At 22.7% G+C, this 25,333-nt stretch overlaps 9 protein-coding genes across 9 annotated transcripts; 4 read left to right on the plus strand and 5 right to left on the minus strand.

The window, feature by feature from the left end:
- Positions 1 to 1,042: 1,042 nt before the first annotated feature.
- PBANKA_1456400 (SNARE protein, putative) lies at positions 1,043 to 2,020 on the plus strand (the record flags this gene model as incomplete). The annotated part of the gene is made up of 1 exon (XM_034567944.1): positions 1,043 to 2,020. The coding sequence occupies one exon, from the start codon at positions 1,043 to 1,045 to the stop codon at positions 2,018 to 2,020; it is 978 nt and encodes a 325-aa protein (XP_034424391.1).
- A 761-nt stretch (positions 2,021 to 2,781) lies between these two features.
- On the minus strand, positions 2,782 to 3,549 carry PBANKA_1456500 (zinc finger protein, putative; the record flags this gene model as incomplete). Its single annotated transcript, XM_034567945.1, has 1 exon — positions 2,782 to 3,549. One exon carries the CDS (start codon positions 3,547 to 3,549, stop codon positions 2,782 to 2,784), a length of 768 nt encoding a protein of 255 aa, XP_034424392.1.
- Positions 3,550 to 4,467: 918 nt separating this feature from the next.
- PBANKA_1456600 (dolichyl-diphosphooligosaccharide--protein glycosyltransferase subunit OST5, putative) lies at positions 4,468 to 4,719 on the plus strand (the record flags this gene model as incomplete). The annotated part of the gene is made up of 1 exon (XM_034567946.1): positions 4,468 to 4,719. The coding sequence occupies one exon, from the start codon at positions 4,468 to 4,470 to the stop codon at positions 4,717 to 4,719; it is 252 nt and encodes an 83-aa protein (XP_034424393.1).
- Positions 4,720 to 5,469: 750 nt separating this feature from the next.
- On the minus strand, positions 5,470 to 5,882 carry PBANKA_1456700 (conserved Plasmodium protein, unknown function; the record flags this gene model as incomplete). Its single annotated transcript, XM_034567947.1, has 2 exons — positions 5,470 to 5,535; positions 5,715 to 5,882. 2 exons carry the CDS (start codon positions 5,880 to 5,882, stop codon positions 5,470 to 5,472), a joined length of 234 nt encoding a protein of 77 aa, XP_034424394.1.
- A 1,772-nt stretch (positions 5,883 to 7,654) lies between these two features.
- On the minus strand, positions 7,655 to 9,396 carry PBANKA_1456800 (vacuolar-sorting protein SNF7, putative; the record flags this gene model as incomplete). The annotated part of the gene is made up of 8 exons (XM_034567948.1): positions 7,655 to 7,699; positions 7,813 to 7,871; positions 7,971 to 8,006; positions 8,089 to 8,146; positions 8,334 to 8,442; positions 8,618 to 8,844; positions 9,124 to 9,210; positions 9,331 to 9,396. 8 exons carry the CDS (start codon positions 9,394 to 9,396, stop codon positions 7,655 to 7,657), a joined length of 687 nt encoding a protein of 228 aa, XP_034424395.1.
- A 2,925-nt stretch (positions 9,397 to 12,321) lies between these two features.
- PBANKA_1456900 (translation initiation factor SUI1, putative) lies at positions 12,322 to 13,286 on the plus strand (the record flags this gene model as incomplete). Its single annotated transcript, XM_034567949.1, has 3 exons — positions 12,322 to 12,421; positions 12,857 to 12,957; positions 13,140 to 13,286. 3 exons carry the CDS (start codon positions 12,322 to 12,324, stop codon positions 13,284 to 13,286), a joined length of 348 nt encoding a protein of 115 aa, XP_034424396.1.
- Positions 13,287 to 14,608: 1,322 nt separating this feature from the next.
- On the plus strand, positions 14,609 to 15,847 carry PBANKA_1457000 (ubiquitin-conjugating enzyme E2, putative; the record flags this gene model as incomplete). The annotated part of the gene is made up of 1 exon (XM_034567950.1): positions 14,609 to 15,847. One exon carries the CDS (start codon positions 14,609 to 14,611, stop codon positions 15,845 to 15,847), a length of 1,239 nt encoding a protein of 412 aa, XP_034424397.1.
- A 645-nt stretch (positions 15,848 to 16,492) lies between these two features.
- On the minus strand, positions 16,493 to 18,021 carry PBANKA_1457100 (WD repeat-containing protein 82, putative; the record flags this gene model as incomplete). The annotated part of the gene is made up of 4 exons (XM_034567953.1): positions 16,493 to 16,530; positions 16,658 to 16,708; positions 16,836 to 16,907; positions 17,058 to 18,021. 4 exons carry the CDS (start codon positions 18,019 to 18,021, stop codon positions 16,493 to 16,495), a joined length of 1,125 nt encoding a protein of 374 aa, XP_034424398.1.
- Positions 18,022 to 19,216: 1,195 nt separating this feature from the next.
- PBANKA_1457200 (double C2-like domain-containing protein, putative) lies at positions 19,217 to 25,236 on the minus strand (the record flags this gene model as incomplete). Its single annotated transcript, XM_034567954.1, has 6 exons — positions 19,217 to 19,467; positions 19,620 to 19,688; positions 19,838 to 21,200; positions 21,320 to 23,542; positions 23,687 to 24,622; positions 24,856 to 25,236. 6 exons carry the CDS (start codon positions 25,234 to 25,236, stop codon positions 19,217 to 19,219), a joined length of 5,223 nt encoding a protein of 1,740 aa, XP_034424399.1.
- Between the last annotated feature and the right edge of the window lie 97 nt (positions 25,237 to 25,333).

Here is a 25,333-nt window from a genome sequence, read left to right on the forward strand (position 1 = left end):
CTTTCATATATTCATAAGAACATCATTTTATTTATACCTTAAGGAGAAACTATCAAAACCAGAAATATTCATTATATGTATCATTTGAGGAAACAAAAAGACTGTTATATATATCCATAACTATATTTTTTGTATATTTTAAACCTTATAGTAGTAAATATTTTTTAAATATCATGATGTGATAACATATAAAATTGTGTATAATATAGTATATGCGACTAATAGAAATACATTCAAAAAAAAATACTCAAAAATATAAATTATGATTATAATAGAGGAGAATTTGCTAAATGAAATGAAAATAGCTATATTTCCATTACACATAAGTCCGCATATATATATTATATGATTAAAAGGCGTATCTTAATTAAAAGGGTTACCACGGGAAACAGTTTTATTCATCTCTTTAAGAAAAAATTGACATAGCAAATGAAAAGAAAGAAAAAGCATAGTAGCTGAACGAAGAAAAAATAAAGTAAAATAAATAAAAAGAAGTTTTACATGAAAATCTTGTAAAAAATTAATATATTTCTTCGGCGAAATTAAAAAAAATAATAATAATAAATTACTCACGTTTTTTTTAAGATCGCACAATATATTTCCTAACATAAATTTGGTAATGATAATAAACACATGCATACATAGTTATATTTTTCTTACATATTTCTAAAAAATAGGAAAAAATATATTAGGATATTTCATTAGAATTACAATAAAAGAAACTATTTATATGAATACTTTTGTGTAATAGTGTTTATTAAAAAAAATATGATATGAAAGATATCATAATGTGAAAGGAGTTTTTTTTTACTCCAATTTATTTTTTATTTAAATATAAAAAAAGAAAGAACGGACGAAAGGAAAAAACAAGGATAGTTTACACCCCACTATAAGCAAAAAAAAACGATATTTCTGCCTTTATAGTATGAGTATAAAGAATATATAAGAGGCAAAGGAATAATCAATACAGCAATTTCCCTAAAAAAATTAATAAGTATAATTAAATAAGAATCGGAGGGAAAAATTAAAGAGTGTGAACAATATGGATGTGATATATAGAAATATAACAAACAAATATTTTGATTACAGACGAGAAATAAAAAGAAAAAGAAATCGATTTAAATTATCGGCATATGAAGAACTAAATGATAATGATTCAGGTAGAGAAAATCTGCTAAAAAATGAAGACATTGAAATGCAAGAAGAAAGTATGCTACCTCCATACTGGATCGAAACAACAGAAGAATGTACAGAAGATATAAATAACATAAAAACAAAGTTATTAGAATTACAAAAATTACAAAAAAATAAACTTTTTAATGTTTTAAATAATGATGAAAAATTATCAGAAGAAATATCACAAATGTCAACTGATATAACTATGCTAATAAAAAAATGTGAGCAAAAAATTCACACAATACCTAACGATGATAATAATAATGTAAATAATAAAGATTATATTATTGAGAAGCTCAAAAAAAATGCAAAAACTAGTTTAATTTCTCAATTACAATATATTTCAAAAACTTTTCAAAAAAAACAAAATAATTATATAAAGGAATATAAAAAATTGACAAATAATTTTGATCAAGTTGAGCAATATCAAAATGATACATCCCATAAAATTTATAAGAAACAAAATTCAGACATATTCATACAGGGTGAAATAAACGAAGAATATAACATGCATGAACAGCAAAGCCTATACGAACAGCCAAACCAAGTCAACTTACTAAACATTAACAAAAGAAATAGTGATTTACAAAAAATCACTAATACAGTAATTGATTTACATAATATTTTTAAAGAATTATCAATTATGCTAGTTGATCAAGGGTCCTTATTAGATCAAATTGATTATAACATAGATATGTCTTTAGATAAAAGTGAAAAAGGTTTAAATCAGTTAAAAAAATTAGAAAAACAAGAAAATGGCAAAATAGCAGCACGATGTGTTTCATTTTTGACAACTCTCATTTTTATTCTCTTGATATTAATAATTTTGAAACATTTGTATTGATACTTTGTATTCATATATATGTTTCGATGTTGATGTATTTTATTTTTATTGATTTTTTTTTCTCTTCGCGATTTTTCTATCAATTTTTTAATATATTTTATTTTTTTCGTTATACATGTTTGTTTCACATTACTTCATGGGTTAGCGCATGGAATAGCAATTTTGGAAACCGAGAGAAGCATGCCTATATGCACATATAACATACATAAATGCTCCTTACATGTATTTGTCACCTTTGTTTAAATTTATTTATCTCATATATTATCCAGTGTATATAATGCTCAATTTAGTGATCAAAAATACAATTTTAAATTCGACCGATTTTAAGCATGTATATATATGTTTACTATTTTTGTATAAATGATATTATTATAGTCTTGAAATACGGTATTTCATCTTATATTTCAACAAAACAAACATTCGTAAATTCACATTTCAACCGCACACACATATATATTTTGCATGATTATACGGTTAAATACAATATGCTTCGTTTTTTCAAACCATTCCTTAATAAATATATTTAATTTTTTTAAAGCACTAAAAAATATTATTTATATTAGATTTAGTTTTATTTATATAATTTTTTATGGGAAAATGAAAAAAAAATTTCTAATGACTATTTTCAATATAATATTTTTTGGAAAATAAAGAGACAGTGATATACAAAAAAAAGTAAGCACATACACATGCTATAGCATGCTTAAAGTGAAATAAAAAGTGCTAGTTATGCAACTGAGCACATACAAAAAAATGGTGATTCAAACAAATGAAGTGGGTAAACCAAATTTTTTGAAATCATTGATATCGTCGTTGTTATCTAATTCATTGTTTTGTTCTTGTTTTTTTTTTTGTTTTTCCAATTTTTTAATACGTTTTTTTTCTTTTCTTTTATGCATTTTTTTTTCTTCTAATTCTTGTAACTCTTTTAGTCCTTTTTTAGCTTCTTCATATAGATCTTTTTCAATATTTTCATGAGATTTATTATTTTTTTGGTTTTTAAGTAAAATTAATTTTTTTTTAACATCGCCTAATGTAACATTTTTTACTTTCATACTATATCCTAACATCCTATTATGATTTTTCCCATTAATATGATCTAAATATGTTTGCGAATCTTTCAAAGTACAATCACATATTTTACAATAATATCCTCCCTGCTCGTCTTTAGTTGTTTTTTGAGTAACAATTTGAACTTTTCCTAAATTTTTTTCTAATGACAAATTTTCTGTTCTTTCTTCTAATAATTTTCTTTCGGATGGATCAGGAGGGACAATCTTATTTTTTTTTTTTAAATCTGGAAACAGTTTTAATATTAATTCGTCTTCTTCATTTTGGTGTTGTTCATTTGAATCTTTTCCCTTTAAAGATTTTTCGTCTAGTAATTTTTGATAATATTCTTTATCCCAAATTTTTCGCCCATAATTATCGACATTTGATTTTCCTTTGTTCTCATTTTCATAAAATTTGTCTTTTATTTTGTTGTAATCGCTATTATTATAAGGATTGCTTCTTTTTTTATTATTCATTGTTTTGTTTGTTTTTTTTGAAAAAATTGTGAAATTTTACAATATATCGTTTTTAACAACTCTATGTAGTAACAATTAATTATAAAGAAATTGCAACTAAAATATATTGAAAAATATTCATTATATTTTTTAAAAAGTTATATAATTTTTATAAAACATTACAACGGAGAAAAGAAAAAAAATATAGTATGTGATTATATAACTCGACTACATTATGGATATAATTGTGTTAAATATTATATTTCATCAATTTTTTTTAATATTAATATAAATTTCGAATTTTAAAGAAAATTATATTATAAGTTCCTAACATTATAAATATATTTTATAGAATTATATTTATGAAATTATGAGTAATGCACAAAACTTTTATATAAAAATTATTTATTTTATTCTATGTATTTTTTGATGCCCTTATAATTTCCATGGAATCGATTTTTTTTCTTTTTTTTTCCACTTTATATACCTGAAAGAAAAATATAAAATATGAATTCTGTAATTGATAACAAGAAAAACTAAGATTAATAAAATAGTGATAGAACAAAGATATACCATAATAAAACAATTACACGTATCGTAAAAATATTGCATTCTAAGTATTTTATTGCGTAAAACTATTTCAATTGAATATAATTTAAGGATCCTAATATTTTTAATCATTTTGCACAGAAACATTTAACATACATCAAAATTAAGTTTTCAAAAATTATACAAATTATATATAATATAGAATTAAAATAAAAGAAAAAAAACGATACAATCAGAGAAAAAATAAAAAAAAAGTACGGAAATAAAGTGATAATAATTCATTTTCTTCAAAGGACTAAAAATGTGATTTAAAAAAGAAGAGAAGTTACTGAATGAAAGACCGTTTTATTATTTTTTTGGAAGTATACATATACCATTAAACACAATAAAATGGCTACTGCAATCCGCACAAATCTACATTTAGAACCTTATAACTACTTATTAGACATAAAATATATTCCTTATGCAATTTTTTTATTTTCAATATTTTCTTTTGTAAGTATTATTGTTTTGCTTGATTATATGCATCAAACAAAAAAAATTAAAAATCACAAAGTGGGTATATTGCTGTGTTTCGTAACCTCGGTTAATTTAGGTCTTTCGATTTTTTTTTTATTAATATACTTTAATATATGTTTGTGATACTCCCTCAAAACAGAGTGTGCCTTTTTATTTTTTGCAATATTTATAACGCAACATACTTTAAATACAATAATTATAAGAGTCAAATTTATGTACAATTTTTTGTGTGTTTTAATATGCATAACTTTCATTAAAATTGGAAATTGACTTTTTTAAGAAAATGAACTATCGAAATTGGCGAATTTATAAAATATAGAATATTAATGTACCTTTAATTAGTATTTAAATGGTATAGCAGACAAAGACATAAAAATAAAAAATATCAATGAATGCAATTTAAAATGTAAAACAAAATGTTATTTATAGGTACATTTTTATCCTTTTATTTATAATAAAGTATTGACCAGAAAATTAAACACATAAAAATCAATATTTCACTTTATTACTTATTTAGACTTGTAATATGGAATATCGTATCCAATTATACCTTAAGTATATATCACCATAAAAAATATTATATAAAGATATTTTTATAATAATTCTTGTATCAGCCTAAATAGCATACTTGTATGCGACTATGTAAACATTTTCGTTTTTGTGAGTATAAAATATGATTTATTCTATGTTTATAAAAAGGAAAATTTTCAAATATAACGAGAAAAAAATATCTAAATAATAAAATTAAAAACTGAAATAAAATAAATATAAAAATAATAAAATATGAATTTAATTAACTTAGAAATGTAGGAATTTAAATTGCTATATGCATAAATAAATTAAAACATGTCGTGATTATAATGCTTCAGTAAATTAATAGCAACAAAACATCTTCTTAATGTCGCTTATTTTTCTTGTGTAATATATTGATGTTCCATCCTGGCGAATTATATAAAGAAATAAAAGATATAACACGAATGTAATATAAGTTAGTGGCATATATACACTTTCCCTGTATTAATAATAACATTATATATTTGAGAGAATACATAAATAACTCATATATATGCAACAATATATAGTGGGCGGTGTATATTAAATTTATATTTTTTTCATACCGGCAAGTATTCGATTCGATATATTAATCTATCCCTTTTCGACGGTTTTGTGTTTATAATCGATTCGTCAAAAGAGCTTGAGGATTTATATATTATATTTGGAGAGTTTAAAAGATTATCGATATTATCCCTGGTAATATATGTTTCTTCACAATTTTTATTTCCCATTTTGTATATTTATATATATATATATATATGTCAAATTATATTTTTATTTGTTGGTTTTAATATATCATCGTAACTTTTGTTTGGTAATATATCATTTATTTTAAACAAAATGAAAAAGTTTGATAAAAAGAAATTATATAACAAAAATAATATATTAAAAGTTTGGGTATAAAAAATATTAATATAATCTAAGAAATATATATTGTCTAATTTAATCATATCAAATAATTTATTGGTATATGTGTATATTTATTTTTTTCAAATATCTTATATAAATTCATCAGAAATCTAGCTTTTTTTTGTTAAATTATGTATTTGGAAAAACAAAATATATTTCTATAATAAAAAAATACATAATTTTCTGAACAGTCATATTTTTTTGTGAAACATGCGAACATTATTATTTTTTTTTGTAGGTAGCTTTTAAATAACTTTAAGTCTTTTTCGCTATTTATGTGGTTAATATGTATATTTGTAGACATTTGCATGCAATTAAATTTATTATTTCGACAAGTTGCTTTATAGTTGTCATACCATTTTAAAGAATTTTCTATAATATCGAGCACCAATTCTCTCTTATTTTTTTTTCTGAAGTACGATGCTTGAATAGGCATTAGATATATGCATATATATATTAAATATTTTAAGCTAATTATAGCATGCTTATCATTAAAATGCCTTAAATACTATCATAACTACATTAAAATATAACATTATTTTACATTTTCTAAAATTCGCACAATATGGTTATATTTTTTGTATTTTCATTTTCTCTTCCATGTGAATATAATATATTTTTTTTATTTAAGCGCATTGCCAAAATGTGTATAAAAAAATTACAATTTGAAAAGTGATAACAGCTGGCTATTTTTTTTAGAAAAAAATTTAATAGTAAAAAAAAATAAAATAAATAAATAAACGCTTGAATTGTATTATTATGAAAGGTTTTTTATATTTATACATATGTGCGTAAATCTACATGTATATAATGTTGTAAGTTTACTAAACATTATTAATAAATTATATGTGTAAAATAAACGGAAAATGAAAGGAAAAAAATATAAAACAAATAAATAAAAGTGTATATATGATCTCCAAAAATGGAGAAAAATAAAATAATGTGATGTAATTCATGTCTTATAAATACGTTATTAATAAATTATAAAATGCTCACTTCTTAAAAATATATATAATCATATTGAAAAAAGGTAAATATTTCAAAATAAAATCGATTTCATCCTAACACAAATTATTATTTATAGAAAGACTTTAATAGTTAGGATTAACAATTTTATAAAATACCACAATAATAATTCTTATATAAAGATTACTGGTTAACCTTTAATATGTTGTATGGTGATAACTGTCAAACTATGAGAACTATAAAATTAAATATATAAAAAAATATTCAAATAATAAAAAAATAAAGATATATTTTCGACACAATTATATTTCAATTGTGCTTATAAATACTTGTTATGATATGTTATATTATGTTCGTTCATTCTTTCCTTTTTTCGTTTTCCTTTTATTAAAATTATTATGCGTTTTTATTTTATATAACATATTTCGACTATTAAGTTGCAGCTTGCACATAAATGCAGCATATTTATATTGGCACATGCATATATGTATACGAATGGCAATAGAGATATATTATAATTCTATAATAATATAGCCTTTTTATAATTAAAACATCTAAATGTTTTGTACGAATTAAAAATGTATAAATTCATTATAGTTGTGTTTCGTTTTTCGTCTAATACCAATATTTATGTCATTTCTCCAATTAGTTCTTTTAATTCTTCATCATCAGACTAAAAATGGAAATATAAAATAAATAACATATATTTTCCCAAGTATAAGTTTGCTTATAAAATATATTTATAATTGCGCACAACACAAAAATGTGTGTTCTAATAAATTATACCTCTTCATTAACTTTAGTAACTTGCTTTACATTATTACTTATAGAAACGTTTTCTTTATCTGAAAAAAAGTGAATGAAAAAAATGATTAGCAAACAAATCAACAACTCAATTTCGTAATAAAAAAAAACAAAAGACATTAAAAATGTTTTATTTATACCAATTACTACTTCAGAAATATTATTAACTGGCGTATCTGCAAAAAAAAAATATATACATGTTGTTTATTGTTGGTATACATTTTAATTGATTAGAGTAAACTGATAAATATAATTTACTAATTTTTTCTTGGATTGATTGCTCTTTTAGCAAATTAAGTTCTTTGTCGATTTCATCCTAAAGAAAAAGAAATGAAACATTATACTTGTAGATTTTTATGCTTATTTATTTTTTTTGAACGTTTATGAGAAAACCCCAAATTCTGAATTATGCTCATTCATAATTTATAAAAATAAATTCATATAGTAATAATTATAATAATGATAATATAAAAATTTATTTATAATATTGCGAAAAAGCTTACATCATCTACATTATTTAATGGATTAAAACACAAGGCTTGATTTATTTCTTCTTGTATATCCTTATGTTCCTGTAGAGTATCTATAATTTTCTCTACTTTTTGTGTGTTTCTATAATTAAAAGGGAAAAAAATAGTTTTTATGTGTTTTACAGTAAGATGGTAGGGAATTATTTTATATAATATAAATGGTAAGGCATTTATAAATATTAAATATAGAAGGCATCATTATCAATAGTATAATAGAATATGACTTTTATCAATATGTATATATATATTTTATGTACATTTCATTATTAAATTTTTTGTGGGTATTAGCAGCATAAGATAATGCATTAACAGCAATTTTGTGTAAGTGCATATTTTCTAGATTTATCATATTGTCTTCAAGCGTTAATCTATTATTTAGAATGTTTTCTATTTCCTGTTCATATAATTTTTTTCGCTTTAATAATATTTTCGCATTATTCATCTGATTTTGCTGGACTTTTTGTTTTACTTCCATATCAAGTTGCTTTAATTGTGGTATAAGGGGAAAAGACAAAGGAAATACATTAAATTTTATATATATTTCACATTATGTTTGATTAACTCAACAAAATGAAATGCAAATTAAGATATGATCAAAGGATATATGTATCTATGCTTCCACACATATTTTATATCTCATATATATATACATGTGTGTGCGCTTTGACTAATCGGTTATGTATGTAACTGTTCTATAAGAACGCATGCATAATAGAGTGACTATTACATATATGCATATCTTTTAGTGTCTTTCAAGGTTTACCTTAATTTTCTTTTCAACCTGAACCTGCTTCTTTTCCAAAGCATCAATTGCTTCTCTGTTTTTTAAAATAGCTTTGTATATTTCATCCTGAAATGGAAAAAGTCAATAGCAATAAAAAAATTTAATTATAATCGGCAAAAAAAAAATATATATAATGTTTATATGTGATTATATACATGTACGTTGATGTAAATACAACTATCTTACATTGTTTTTTTTATTATTATCAATATATTCAGAACTATTTTTCTTTTTGCTAAACCAAAATTTCATTTTAAAAATATATATAAATATTTTTAATTGCAATAAAAAATGCTTTTCAATTTACAATGTAACAGGAAAATTTCCATAAAAGAGAAAACGTAAAAAGTGAAAAAAAAAATAAACGCAAACGAAAAGGACGATAAAAAATTATAAACATAAGTCTTCAGTTGTTAAGGGCTGTTAAAAAATTCACACTTGATCTGTATATATTCCAAACCGAAACTTGTTGCTTTATTCTTTTTCAATTATAAATATGTATTTTATAACTTCGTAATTAAAAAAAATATATTGCACATGCATATATATATATATATGATTACAATATGTTTAAAATTTTTTTTATTATTTATATAACTTTTATGATACATTTTTTTACAAAATATGTATAAAAAAAAATAAATATAACATATATACAATATATATGGTAATACATATTATGAAAAATTGTTTTTTTTTTGAGTATTTTATTAATTTTTTTAACAATGTAATTTCTTTTTTTCAATGAAGTATCCCTCATTGTTTTATGTTTCTTTTGTCACAAAAATTTTAATTTGTTATATTAATGATTTCTTTTTCATTATTTACTAAGATTGGATATGGATATATGTAATTTCCAAAAAAAATAATTATTGCAACATACCATATTGTAATCTTAATGAGTTCCAATTTTTATATACGCATTTATTTTTTTATACAAACTTATGATTAGTTACGATTTTTGCACAAAAGACAGCCTTATAATAACATATTTATATATGTTTTTTTAACATTATAAGATTAATTCATATATATTGAAAATGCAATGATTGAAGCTTTGTAATAACAATAAGCTAGCTAATTAATTTATTTTATAAATCTCTATGCCGTTACATGAGATAGACATATTCTTATGTTAATATTTACCCTTTTTTATGCCACTATAATATATATTATTATATTTATTCTTGTTCACATATTACATATCACAAAATGACCAAGAATAAATCATCAATTATAAAATAACAGTAAATGGAGATGTTAAGACTATATTATTAATTCAAACTGACATTGGCTCATTATGTAATAATTTTAAAAAATAAAACAAATATATACATGGTTCTATGTGTCCATAAAAATATATCTCAGTATTACAAGCTATATGATTTTAGTGTTTAAATTTATATTCATGAATAATAAAATTATTATTGAGGAGCAATTATATCTTCATATATATGATATTTTGTTGGTATCGCTATGAACATGGTTTTCTAAAATAGCATATCAATATTTTTCTATAAATCAATTTCCAAAAATTATTACATTATAATAATCAATTATTAAATGCTTTTCTTATTACCATTAGATATTTTTATTTAACAAACATATATGACTCAATATAAACTCATCACATGTACATTTTCATACGTGCTTCGATTTTTATTATGTTTATGCATGTATATAATAGTGTGCTATATTAAGCATATGCTACATATACATCTTTATAAGCATATAAATAAGTCATTTTCCTCTATATGCGTAAATATGGGAGCGTGCTTACGAAAAAAATAAAAGTTTGTGACGAAATCCGAAACCTAGAGTTGATATATGAATTTCTATATTATTGATAAATATTTCTTTATATATTGTAGGAATAAACTAGAATAATAAAAAAATATATATGTATGCACAAAAATATATATTCTTGTTATTTTAACTATATAATATATATTTTTTTTAGCCTTACAAATACTTTTTAATATAATAAACGGAATAGTATACTTTTATAAATTAATAAACCCCTAAAAGAGGAGATAAGTTACACCCTCATTTTCAAAAACACATATAAAATACGATTGAAAATGCTATCATAATTCCTATGAAAAAAAATATAAATAAAAAAGTAGAATTCCCTTAAGCATGTAATTCACCCCAAGCTGTATCATTTTATATTAATTATAGGAATATGCATCATATACTTAAAACTATGAATTCCCATTTGGATATATTATAATATCAAAAATATAAATAATATAATGCGTGATGTTTGACCAAGAGGACCACACATTGAGTGAAATTTTTATAAAATACATTACACATAAGCCTATATATACAATTAATATATGTTTGCGTATATAATTGTGCAAATTTTTGCATAAAAAATTTAAGAATAAATTTTAAAAATATTAAACAATTATGGATAAATAATATAACAATTAAAAAATAGTTCAAATTATTCTTCTAATTATCCTATTTTTACACAATATATTTTATATACGTATTTACAATATATTTGCAAATTATTTTATAATTATAATATTGCATATTTAATAAGTAAACATATATATGCTATTACATATGTTTATGAATAATTTTTTATGCAGATATTTGTGAACATAGGCTTTTTAAATATTTATGAAATAAATTATTTTCAAATTTCATAGATAATATTAAAAGCGAAATTTTGTGTAATTAATTTTTTTTTATCGGCAATCGGAGCATGCAAAATTATATGTACATATAAATAAAAATTACCATTAATAAAAAAAAAGAAATAAAAAAAATTAAATATTTATATTTAAAAAATATATTTTATTAAAAAAAAATTAAAATATATGAATTTTTAAAACATAAACATAAATGATATTATATATAATTAAAATAATTTATTCCCTTAATGTTATAATTTATAAATATATTGATAATAAAATTTCATTTTATTTTGGTATGTTTTTTTTTTATTTTAACAAATTTATTTCATTTCAAAATTAATTTTATATATTATTTATATATTTTTATTTTATTTGCTTTATTTTGTTCACAAAATTTATAAAAAATATATTTAAGCATATATATTAAAAAAGCAAAGAAACGCGCCTTCACGTTTTAGATTTATAAAACAATTTGAGAGTTCTTAAATTTTTTTTTTCACTTATTTATAATTCGTCTTAAAGCTTGATGAACCTCGCTATACAGAATCTTGGTATTAATGACCCCTTTACAAATGAAAATATTGTCGATAAGGGGAATGGTAAATCTAACGCGACCAATTTAATACGTAAGTTTAATTTTTTGCAAATTTTATATCATATAATTTTATGTTTATGCTGTTTTTTTAATAATGCGTGACTTGTTTTTGTGTGCATAATGGCATGCACAAAAAATAAGCACGTCAATAATTATATGCATATAATTTTATTTGGCATTATGCACGTATAGTTTTTTTTTATGAACATTGACATGACTTCTTCGCAGTTGTAAAGATGCGACATTAAATAAGCACTATATGTATATACATGTTTTTCTTGTGCACGGGCTCAAATATGCATACTATTTGTGTTAAATATGATTTGAACGCCTGCAAATTATAATTGTATTGCTTAACATGTAATAGTTGGCATATTGGCTTGTTTAACCATATACATAAGCATACATATTATGACCTAATTTTCTATACTTCCAAATTTACTTATTAATATTTTAATTTTCACAGATATTAGAAATCAACAAAGAAATGGTAGAAAAAGTGTTACTACAGTACAAGGATTAGGCAAATCGTATGATTTGAAAAAAATGGTCAGAGCCTTGAAAAAGGTAAACAATGCTTTATTCATTAATTTGTTTTATTTTGTGTAATAATCATATAGTGGATTTTTTATTATTGTGCCACTAAGCATTTTGCATAAATATATGTAATATGTATTATTTGTACACACAACCCTTTTTATTATTTTTCGTTCAATGTATATGATTTTTGTCTGATTTAATTTTATTAGGAATTTAATTGTAATGGAACAATTATAGAAGATATTGAGCATGGTTCAATTATTCAACTTCAGGGCGATAAACGAAGTAATGTTAAAGACTTTTTAATACGAGAAGGAATTTGCTCAGTGGATCATATACGTATACATGGTGCTTGAGTTTATATTTTCATTTTTATATATAAAAATAAATAATATATATAATGCATGGTATATACATAAATATATATTTAAAAGCAGTCCAATGTTTTTTCAATAAAAAAAATTAGTAAAATAAATTTTCTTGTACAATTATGCATATTGTTTACACATATGGCATTATTTTGAATGGATAAACACGTATTAAAAAAATATGAAATGCTAAATTATTTAGAAATGATAAAATCAGAAAAATATATAGAAGAAAAAGACGTGCTTAAGAAGAAAACTAGTGGATTATTATGATAAAAATGTATTTGTATTATATTTTTTTTAATAACAAAAATAAAAAAAACCAAGTATAGGCCTTTTAATATATTAATGTAGTGAATTATAAGTGTACATAATACATGGCTACTGTTCATGTTATAAATAAATATATATAATTATATGTATGATGTGCTATTTTTTTTTTAATATTCATAAAGATCACATGCATATTTAATTTTATATGTATATTATTGTACCAAAAATCAAATAATTTTAAAAACTTATACAAAAATGCAGTAATACCATGTTAAAAAAATGATTGTTATAAGTAACCTTCTAAATTAATTAGAGAAACGTCTAATGAACTGAGAGATTTCGTATTCACCGCTCATTAATGTATATATATGTGTGTGTTTATACACTTTTCAATTATTTTGTTTCAATCTTAGAGTAAAAGGTATTAAAAATATTGTTCATTCGTTTGTTCTTTACTGTTAACTATATGCGAACAATAATGGCGTTGTGATAAGTTTGTATATTATACTTTATAATGTTCTAATAAATGTTATTTTATAAAGAAAAAATCCTGAAACGCACATGTGCACCCAAAAACCTAAGATGATAATAATTTTTTGAAATAATTTTTTTAAAACGAAAAGAGGAAACAATGAATTGTTATTGCGAAGGTAAAAATATACTCTCCTATTATTGCTTATTTTATTTGTTTTGTCCATTTATTATTCATTACATTATTTTTTTTTTGCACTTAAACGTCTGAAAAAAATTGTTATTTAAATACACACACCGAAAAAATAACTAAATTTAATGTGTAATTAAAAGAAATATTCATAATCTATAATTGTTTAAAACATAAAATAATAATATTTTTTATTTATTAATGTTGTAAATATAAATAGAGTTATTTATTATGTTAATAATAAATTTACGATATAATGCATTTTTTTTTTTGAAAATTTAAAAAACAATGTAAAGGTGAAGTTAATAAATTTTACAGAGTTAAAATATAACTTTGAGCGAAAAGGAAATATTTTTTTATATTTAGACAAAAAAAAATGTGGTATGATAATGAGCGAATTCCAGAGGAAGAGGGAGTGAGCAAGTTGTTAATAGGGAAAACATTTGCTTATTTCCCAAAATATGTAACAGAAAATAACGATAAAAAGGAGGCAAATACATCATATAAATTGGAAGAAAGTAGTAGAAGTGGAAATAGTAGTCATCATAGTAGTAACAATTTTATTTTGAACATAAATAGGGAAAGTATTGGTAGTCGAAAAGATACTAATAATAATGGTATTTATGGAAAAGGTTTAAAAGACTTGAAAAGTAATGATTTTATAGAAAATATTGATAATATAATATTTGAAAATAAAGAATATTCATTAATACCTCAAAGACTTGGTAGAACAATAATTCCATTAAATCCTAAATTATTAGCACAATCAACTTTTGATAATGAAAATATAGATGAATACTTAAGTGAAATACATAAAGACGTACATAAATATTCGATTTTAACTGAATATTCATTTTTGTTAAATGAAATTCCACGAGGTTTTTATTGCATACCTCAATCAGATGATTTATTTACTTGGGATGCATTTATATTACTGTATAGCACTATATATAAAAATGGTAAATTCCGAATTCAGATAAAATTAAGTGAAAATCATCCCCATAATGCACCAGAAGTATATTTCTTAACCCCCATATATCATCCACTAGTTAATCCTAAAAATGGAAAATTAAATTTGGGACCTGAATTAAACAATTGGTCAGCAACTAAACATTATATATCTCTCATTTTTTTATATATAAAAAATATTTTTTATTTAACAGATGTATATAATAATGATATAATTCAAAATGAAGAAGCATATTATTTATTAAATAATGATAAAGAAACATTTCATAAAAATGTTGAAAAGTGTGTACAGGAATCTAACGATCTTCTTTATAATAAAATTGATAATTTTATGTTTAATTTTACTACTAATATAGACAATAAGAAAATATTAAATAAGTTAGAATATATCAAGCAAGATCAATTATGTGTAAAAAAAGCAGAAGCCTTTATACACTGGTTTGTAAATGATTTTTATGATAGTTCTACAACAGATGGATATGACAGCGGAAATCCTTCTATTCGATATGCTAGTAGTCAGGAAAGTGTAGATAAAAGTAGTATTTCTAATATTTCCATTGATAAAGAAAGTAGTAATGACAATGACCCAAGTATCGAAAGTAATAATGGTAGTGACACTTTTAAAAAAATTTCAAAATTTGAATAAAAATTAAATAATCATGATAAAAATAAGTATGCTTATAACATGATGTGGCACTAATAAATACTAACTTTATATGGTAAGCAAAAAATACACACAAAATAAAGCCGGATAAATAAACTAATGAAAAGGCTCCAATATGATAACCCTAATATAATAAATTAAAAGGGATAATAAAAACAACTGTTAATAAAAATAATAGAAGACAAGGCATATATAATGCATATTTTTTTGGTTGTGTTTTCACTAATAAATTATAATAGTCATTAAAAAAAAATAAAACCGAATAGTTTTTGTGAAAAATTTAAATGCATATAAATATGCGTGTGAAATTATTTTTAAAAAATATAAACTCATTATGAATAATTAAAATGTTGAATAAATATATGATCTACAAAACAGTAGCCATTTGTTCTGCATCGATTGGTGATATATCATCATTTAAATTTATGCAGGGTTTGCAAATGAATATGTGTAGGTTTACATATTTACAATGTCCCATTTTTAGATTCCCACATATAAAGGAGAGAATTCACATGCATATATATGTTGAATGTTTGGTGTGGGTGTATTTTTCTGATAGGGAGATACATTTTTTCGTTGAAAAATACTGAAAAAAAGCGCTATAGAAAGCATAGGAAGGGAAAACATTTATATGGATGGTTGCCATAGTGCGACATTTAAGCAGCCTAAAGGGGAAAGAAGAGAAAAAAAAAAATTATTATAACAATAGCAATAGAAGAATCATTTAAATTTGATAAATACATAAATTAGAAAAAATGTTTTTTAAAAATGTAAAAAATTTCATTTTCTCACTTGAAGCCAATATTGCACACTTTGGATTGAAACTAACGTTTTCAGGAGGCCCTTCAAAAAACGAAAAAAAAATGATAATGAAGTAAGCATAAGCAATGGGCATATTTAGCATGTGAAACAAATTTGAGAACCATAGAATAGAATAAAAATTCGAATAAATATAAAATCGTAAGTTTACCTGCATGACCATATAAAGATGTCATATATTCTCCGTTTTCTTTCCAAATGTGAATTCCATTGTCTTTCCATCCTGAAACATAAAGACAAAAAATAAAGATAATAAGCAGGTTAGTATATTCGCTTTTATTTCCATATGTTAATTTATATGAAATAAGAAAATAGAAAGTTTTTGATACTCTTAAGCATATATATAGTGGGCAATTACGCGTATTTTACTCACCACACATTATGTATTTTCCATCCGGAGTAATTGTAGGTACAAACAAAGAGTAAGGCCGATTTTGAAAAGTATTGTTATTATATAAATTTTGAATATTTATAGATTGATTGGGTATAGTATTATTATTTGTGTCTTCCTCTATGAAATCGTTATTTGTTTTCCCAGGATTATAAAGTACATTCTGTTTATTTTTTGGAATAACATCACTATATTTATATGAACATATAAATTTTCCAGTAATCGAATCAATTTTAAAATGGTTACTTTTACTTGTAGAAACTATAATTGCTTTATTATTTGGAGTAAATAACAGATTAGTTATAAATTCATCATGTTGTATTTTATTTTTTAAACTAACAACATTATATTCACCACGGTTATACATTAGCAGATCATAAAAATGAATTTCCTTTTTTCCATAAGAAGCAATAAATATAAGACCTTCATTATCAAAGCAAGAAACTGGTTTTTTGAAATTTGATTTATATATTATTAATGGAGAATCACAATTAAAATAATATAATTTGACATGGCAATCATCAGAATTAACTAACATTAATTTTTTATTTTGGTTTATAGATATTCCATTTAATTCACATATATTACCTATTTGTGGTAATGATTTTACATATTTATTTTCTTTTATATCCCAAAATCGTAAAAATTGTTTATGTTCAGAATTGTTAGATTTAGTAGAACATACAATTATTTCATTTGCATTATCTAAAAATCGAACCACATCTACACCACAATTTTTACTTTGTAATGTTTTATATGAACTTCCTTCAACCAAACTATAAATCGTAATAGAATCATTTTTATTTGATGTTAATAATAGCTCGCCATCATAACTCCATGATATGTTTCTAGTAATTGCATGTTTATATTTGAATGCTCTTAACACTTCAAACTTTTTTATAACATCATCATTTAATTTTATTTTCTTATAAACTATAGAATTCATCTTTTTGTATATTATCCGTCTAGATTTTATTTGTATGCATTTCGTTTATTTTTTTTTCATTCGTTCACCTTTTTTTGATTTATAATAAAGACCATTTTCAAGTTCGAAAAAGGTAGTATATATTTTAGTGCATTATTATATGTATAATTTTCTTGCTATTCAAAAGGACAAACTTTTTCTTTTTTAAGCTGGCTTGTGAACTTAAAATGACAACTTTTTATTTTCTATCAGCAAAATATATTCAATATTATTATTGTTTAACGAATAATCAATATGAAGATATTATGCTCACTGCTTATCTATAATTATTAAATTAATAATTTGTATTGAATACACACGCGCTTGTATTTATGACAATACTATTAAGCCATATAACTTAAAGGTGGTACTTTATTTTTCCAAGTATACACATATATATTGAGCTTAAAAAGCGGTATAATATACAATAAATTATTAAAATTATGTATAAAAAATATGTTGAATGAACAATGTTGTGAAAATTAATGATTAAAAATTATCCTGAAATGACATACAAAAACCAAAGATTAGTGAAGTAAAAGGAAATATATCAGGGAAAATCAAATGATATTGAACAAAACATGGAATTTAAAATTATTTCTTTTATTGTGCAATATATTTATAAAAATGGAAATAATAAAAAAGAAAGCATATATATATATATGCATATGATATATTAATCAACTTCCCTTAAAAGAGAAATAAAGCTGTGAAATGAAAAGTAATATTTTCAATAACTTATCTTAGTGAAAATAAAAATAAAGTTATTTAGATAAAATAGAGTAAGAATAAATAAATGATTAATAATGGATACTTAAAAATTTGCAAATGATATTTTATGGAGAATATATATAAAAAGCGTCAGTGAATTTTTGTAGAATAAAAAAATATAAAATAATAAAATGCCTATATATTAAAAACTTTTATTCTTCATTATTATAATCATTTAATTATATCCACATATATTATTAACATAATATATGCATATGAACAAAATATTTTAAAATTTAATAGAATGAAAATAAGAAAAAAAAGTACATAAAATCAACGATTTCCCTTCAAATGCCACAAAAAAATCCATATATGTATATATATATTTATATATGCATGCATATGAATTAATATACGTTGTAGGATTTGTATCCCACGAAACATCCTAAATCTGATTTGTCACCTTTTATGGCTTTTTCACTAAAACTATTTTTTTTTTTTTTTTAGTTTCTTCAATAAATCCTTTAAATAAATCATAGTCTTTTATTTCTTTATATGTTATGCTTTTCCGATCCTTTCCATAATGAGGCTTATCATTATAATATGTTTTTTGATTGTCATTATGAGATGTGTTTTTATCATATAAATATCTCGCTATATTTGCTTGATTTATGTTATCATTTATATCTGAATTTTCTATATCATTGGGCTTATTGTCTAAATGAGAAAAAATAAGAATAATGTTGAAAATATATCTTCTATATATTTATGCAAAATGATTATATATGTATATATGCGTGCAGAGTTATAATATTGGTAGCTTATATTATTATAATGTCATTTGTATAAATATTCATTTTTTCCCATACCATTATATATTTTTCTGGTGGTGTGAACTTTGATTGTGTTTCTTTTTGTTTCTTTTATATATCCCAAACCTGAGAAAATAATGAAAAAAAAAAATTATTTTTATCTAATTATCGGTTATACGTTGTGTTATTGAAATTTGGAATGTGTATTGCGCACAAATTATAAGCTAGCACTTTGGTAACGTCGTATCTTCTTTTTATTTTGCTATTTGATTTACCTGAATTGTTTCTGTAAATTTTGTTCAAATCTAAATTTTCGTCAAAACTTGTTAAATTAATATATCCTTTTCCATGTTGATTTCCATTTTTATCATGCATCTTTGAGTCAAAACTATCGTTAGATTCATCGGATCCCTCATTTTTAATTTGATTTTCTAGGCCTATATAACTTTTTGGATTTTCTTGATCTATTTCTTTTGTTTTTTCACCATAATTTATTTCTTTCGCTAAGTCTGTTTCATCATTCTTTATTTCGGGGATTATTTCTTTTTTGTTTTTATTATGCAACTTTTTTTGTTTATCCCCTTTGGTTATTTTGATTTTTTCCTTATTATCCTCATCTCTATGTTTTTTTTTTTTTTTTTTCACTTTATCATTTTCCTTCTCTCTTGCCTTTTCTCTTTCTCTTTCCTTTTCTTTCGATTTGTTCTGTTTCTCTTTGTTTTCATTTATATTAGCTTCTTCCATCATTTGTTTATAACTTTCCTCCTGTTGTTTTTTTCTTTCTTTTTCCTTTTTTTCCCATTCACTTACTTTAAGCATAAATGAAACTTTTCTTTCCAACTTATCATTTTCTAATAATTCTTTTTTTAATTTTCTATTTTCTTCTATAAGTTTTTGATTTTCATCTTCATTTTCTACAACTTTTTGTAATCTAAGTTCTTCTTTTTCGAGTTTTAATTTTTCCATATCTTCTTGTAGCCTTTTTCTTTCTTTTTCAAGATATGCATTTGATATCATTAATTTTTCATATTCTAGATCTTTGTCTTTTTTTCTAGATTTACTTTTTTTCTTCTTTTTTGTTTCATCTTTATCCTTTGTTTTTATCTTATCATTGTCAAGAGTTTGATCGAGATTTTTTTCTTTGCTTTTCATTGAAACTTCATTAACTATTTTACTTAACATGCTATTTTTATCACCAATTAATGATTTCTCATTATTTTTATTTTCTTCAGATTTATTTCTTTTAGCATCTTTGTCTATTTTTTCATTTTTTTTTCTATTTTTTATTTCCAACATTATATTGATTATATCTACAGATTTTTGTAATTTTTTTTTCCTTCTGTCCCCGTTTCTTGAGGAATTTTCATTTTCTTCATTTTGGTTTTCTTTATTTAGACCTATCTCACTTGCATTTTCTTCATTTTTATAAAAATTGTCAAATGAACTTTTGTTTGTATTTGAATTTTGTTCATTTTCATAATAAGGGTCGTCTTTTAACGTTTCTTCAAAATTTGTTAAAATCCCATCATTATGATTTTGTATATTATTCATGTCTTCAACTTCTCCTGATTGTGTATCAGCGTTATTATTGTTGTGATCTTTTTTTTTCAAATTTTTGAGTTTTGTCTTTCTTTGAGCCTTTAAATTAAAAGATATATAAAAGTAATATGTGCAAAGAGAATAATGGAAAAATATAAATACAAATTTGATCACGCTAAAATAAAAAAATAAAATAAACATATTAATAGAAGGCTTACCTTTTCTTTAGTAATTTCAATTTTACGCATTTCACGTTGTGTAATTTTAACGCAAGTAATAATATATATATATACAGAGATAAATCCTCCAGGAAGACTATATAAACATACAGCTAAAGAAAGACATAAAGTTTTATCTCTTGATTCTAAAATTGCTAATGTGCTTATAAGTTTATCAGTAATAAATTTTGATTTACAAGTATTGAAATGATATGGAAAACCTAGTAACCTATGACTTTGTGGGACTTTATGATATAAGGCTTTTTTCCAATCATCAATTTTAACTTTAGCTAATCTTTCATCATCTTTTCTTGATGTATTTAATTGATGTAACAATTCTAAACCTACTTGTAAAAATAATTCTAAAGTTTCATCTTTATTCCATCTAGTGGATAAATTTCTAGAAGCTCGATAAATATTTATATTTTGTTCTATATTTGTTCTAAGGTCTTTAGCTAATCTATCAAGTTCCATATCTTCAATTTTATGTGAAAATGCTTTAATAGTAAAACATGGCTGTATATTATATTGTATAGAAGAAAAAGGAAACCAATAATCAAATTTCCAATAATCATACCATATATTTAAAGGGTCTGAATCTTGTAAATTAACATAAATATTTGTATTATTAAATATAAGATCAATGGTTTTGTATGGTAATGATGGACCATTTGGTGGAGTATCGCTGCTTCTATTTTGAAATAATTCTCTAATATATCTTTTAGTCTGTTCTTTAATTGTATCTGAGTCTTTTTGTATACTGTTTCTATGTAAAAAATCATCTCTTAGATGTAATTTATGTTTAGATTCATTTAACTGTATTTTTAAACTTTTTAATTTATTAATATCTAAAATTCTTTTTTTTAGTGTATACACATTTCCTGTAGTTGTTTCCCAAAATTTGATAACCCCATAATTTTTATGTTCATTAAATTCGAGTGTAGCTACCCATGCATGTTTTTGGTTATCCAATAATGTACCAAAACAAACAAAGGAAATAACTGGAATTCCGAGAAAAAGACTACATAACAAAAGACTGTGATCTAATGCATTACCCCCCTTTAATTGTAAGGTAAAATCAGGAGTAAATACTAAATTTTCTTTTTTATGTATAAATGGTATACATCGAACATAATGAAATATCGCTCTTTCAGACTCATAGAAATATGGAGATTTAACATTTGTTATAAGAGTTGGTAGAAAATGGTTCTCTTTTCTTTGATTTAACAATTCATAATTAAAAAATCTTTTTGCTTTTGATATATCTGTACAACTTTCGGGGATTCCTTTAATTGCTTTTAACACTTGAAAATATAAGTTTTTTAATTTATCATATTTTTGTGCTAATTTTAAAGGAAAATTATTAGTAGTATTAAAAACAGGAGGAGAACATATCTTAGTATCTTTATTGTTATTATTATTATTATTATTATTATTATTATTATTATTATTAGTAGTAGTAGTAGTAGTTCCTTCATTGCTTAATAAATCTGGATATGTCCATATACTAAAGTTTAAATTTGACAATCTTTGATCATCATGTAAAAAATGTAATTTTTTACAGCCTTTATATACTACAGTTTCATAATTTATTTTTATATTTGTTTCTAAATCTGTGTGTTCTAATTTGGTTTTTTTCCTTCTTGCATTTTTTTCATTATAAAAAATTTCATACGGTGTTACAGATATACCTCCTATATAAATTATATCATCTGTTTTACCCCATACATCTATATATATACATCCCTTTTTACTAAAGTTTTCATAATCCATTTCGTTTTTATTATTAAATCTCAATGGTATAGCAATGTGACTATCATAATTTGGAGTCAAACTTTTTTTTACAATTTTTGTTCTTCTACTTGTTTCATCAAATGATATTTCAACATAACTGTCTAATTCTTTCACATTATCAACAGTAACTATTTGATCTATATTTAATATGTGTGCAATCAAATAGAAATATTTATTATCTATATGATATATATCACCTATTTGTCTATACCTTGGTATTCTTCCAACAATTACTTTTCCTTCTAATTTACCAAATTTCCATTCTTTCAATTTTTTATCCCAACCTTCACATTTTGCCTCTTCTATTATCCAGGAACTTGCTTCTAAGTCATGCATTATATGAGGATAATCAACAATTCCTTTCAATGGAATTTGACATACACCTATTTCTCTTGCATCTTTTGGGGCTGACATATCTTCTACTTTAACCTAAATAAAGGATAAATAATTGAGAGTAAGAAATAATATAAATTATTACACAAGTTTTATTTAACAAATCATTATGTAGTTTTTTTCAATTAATTCATGTAATATATGAAAAAATAAATTCAAATTAAAATTTTTAAAACTTACACTAAGGTAGGATACATCTAAATCACGTAATGTCCCTCTAAAATAAATTTCTCCCAAATTTTCCCACATAGGATAACGAACATGTTTTTGGCACATAGAAACAATAGTAAATCCATCATTTCCTTTTGGTGTATGAATTAATTTCATAGTTACTCTAGGGTTTGGTAATTTAACATTTTCTAAATTTTGATAAGAAATATCTTCATTTTCTTCTATATTATTTAATAAACTTAGATTTCTAAAGAATAACTTTTCTAAATTTTTCGAAACCCTTTCGCTTTTATTTTTTCCAACTGTAGTACCACTATTAACATTATTTCTAGAAGGGTCATTGGATTCATTTGACAAAACTGTATTGAATGAAAATTTTTCATCCATATTCTCACCTAATCTGTTTTTCTTATGTTTTTTATTATTTTTATTTAATTTTTTTCGAGTTTTGCACATTTTAGGAAATATACTACATTGAGATTTGTTTATTTGCCTTTTTTCGATTGCATCAGGATTTTCTAAATAGTTTAAACTTTTTTCTTGTATATATGTATGTGATAATAAATCACTAAATGACCAATTTAAAAAAGATAATTCAAAATCATATAACTCTTGAAAATATAATTGAAAAAATAATTGGCATCGTTTAACTCTAGAATTTTTTATAAATTTATATAAAGTCGTTTCATTATATACTTGTCCTATTGCAAAAGATAATAATGGTTCTTCATATATACCTTCCAATTTATTCAATGTAAATTTTTTATATTCCCATACTTTTATTCTTAATTTTTCATTTTCTAAATCAAGATAAGATCCTCTATATTCAAAAACCTTTTTAAATTTTATTTCTTTTTTTTGTTCTGCTCTTACATTGCAAACTACTTGAGTACGTAGACAATTTTTTGACTTCCCTTTGGTATATATTTTCATTTTAGAACCTCTCTGAAAAAAAAAGCGAAAAGAAGAAAAAATAAATTAGTATTTGAATAATATGTGTATAAATAAAAAATATAACCACAAAATAATATAACTAACAAAAATGAAACAAATTTACTGCATTATAGTGGAGATAAATATAACCAAACTAAATTATGACCATATGAATATAAATTCGACAGTACATAGACATTCTATGTTTCCACATAATTTTTCTAATACAATATACACATTTTCACCTGTATTCTACATTCTTCTCTATCCCCTCCAAAATCAAAATCAACAAAAGCATTAAAATCATTGTTCATATAATTTTGTATTTGTATATCCCATAAAATAACTTTCCACCTTCTTGGATGACCCCAATGTTTTTTTAAATCTTCTGTATCTCCTCTTTCTTCTTGTGGTGTTTTTAAAATTTTTATAAATTCTTCATAAGTATATTGGGGTGCTCCTAACATATCATCAAAGAATGTCTTATCATTTGTTTCGTCTAAAGATTGCTCTGGCGGAATCTGGTCATTATGATCTTTATTTTCATTTTCATCGCCATTTTTATTTGCTTCCTTTTCTGACGTATTATTTAAATTAACAATATTTTTAAACTTGTTCAAAATCATTTTTTTTTTTTATTTTTTTTAGAAATATTAATTTCATAACAAAAAGCAGACGGATATCCTAGTAAACTATATTTTTCATCTGCAACTGTCTCTTTAC

This window comes from Plasmodium berghei (assembly GCF_900002375.2).
Source record: "Plasmodium berghei ANKA genome assembly, chromosome: 14".
NCBI classification, from domain to species: Eukaryota; Apicomplexa; class Aconoidasida; order Haemosporida; family Plasmodiidae; genus Plasmodium; species Plasmodium berghei.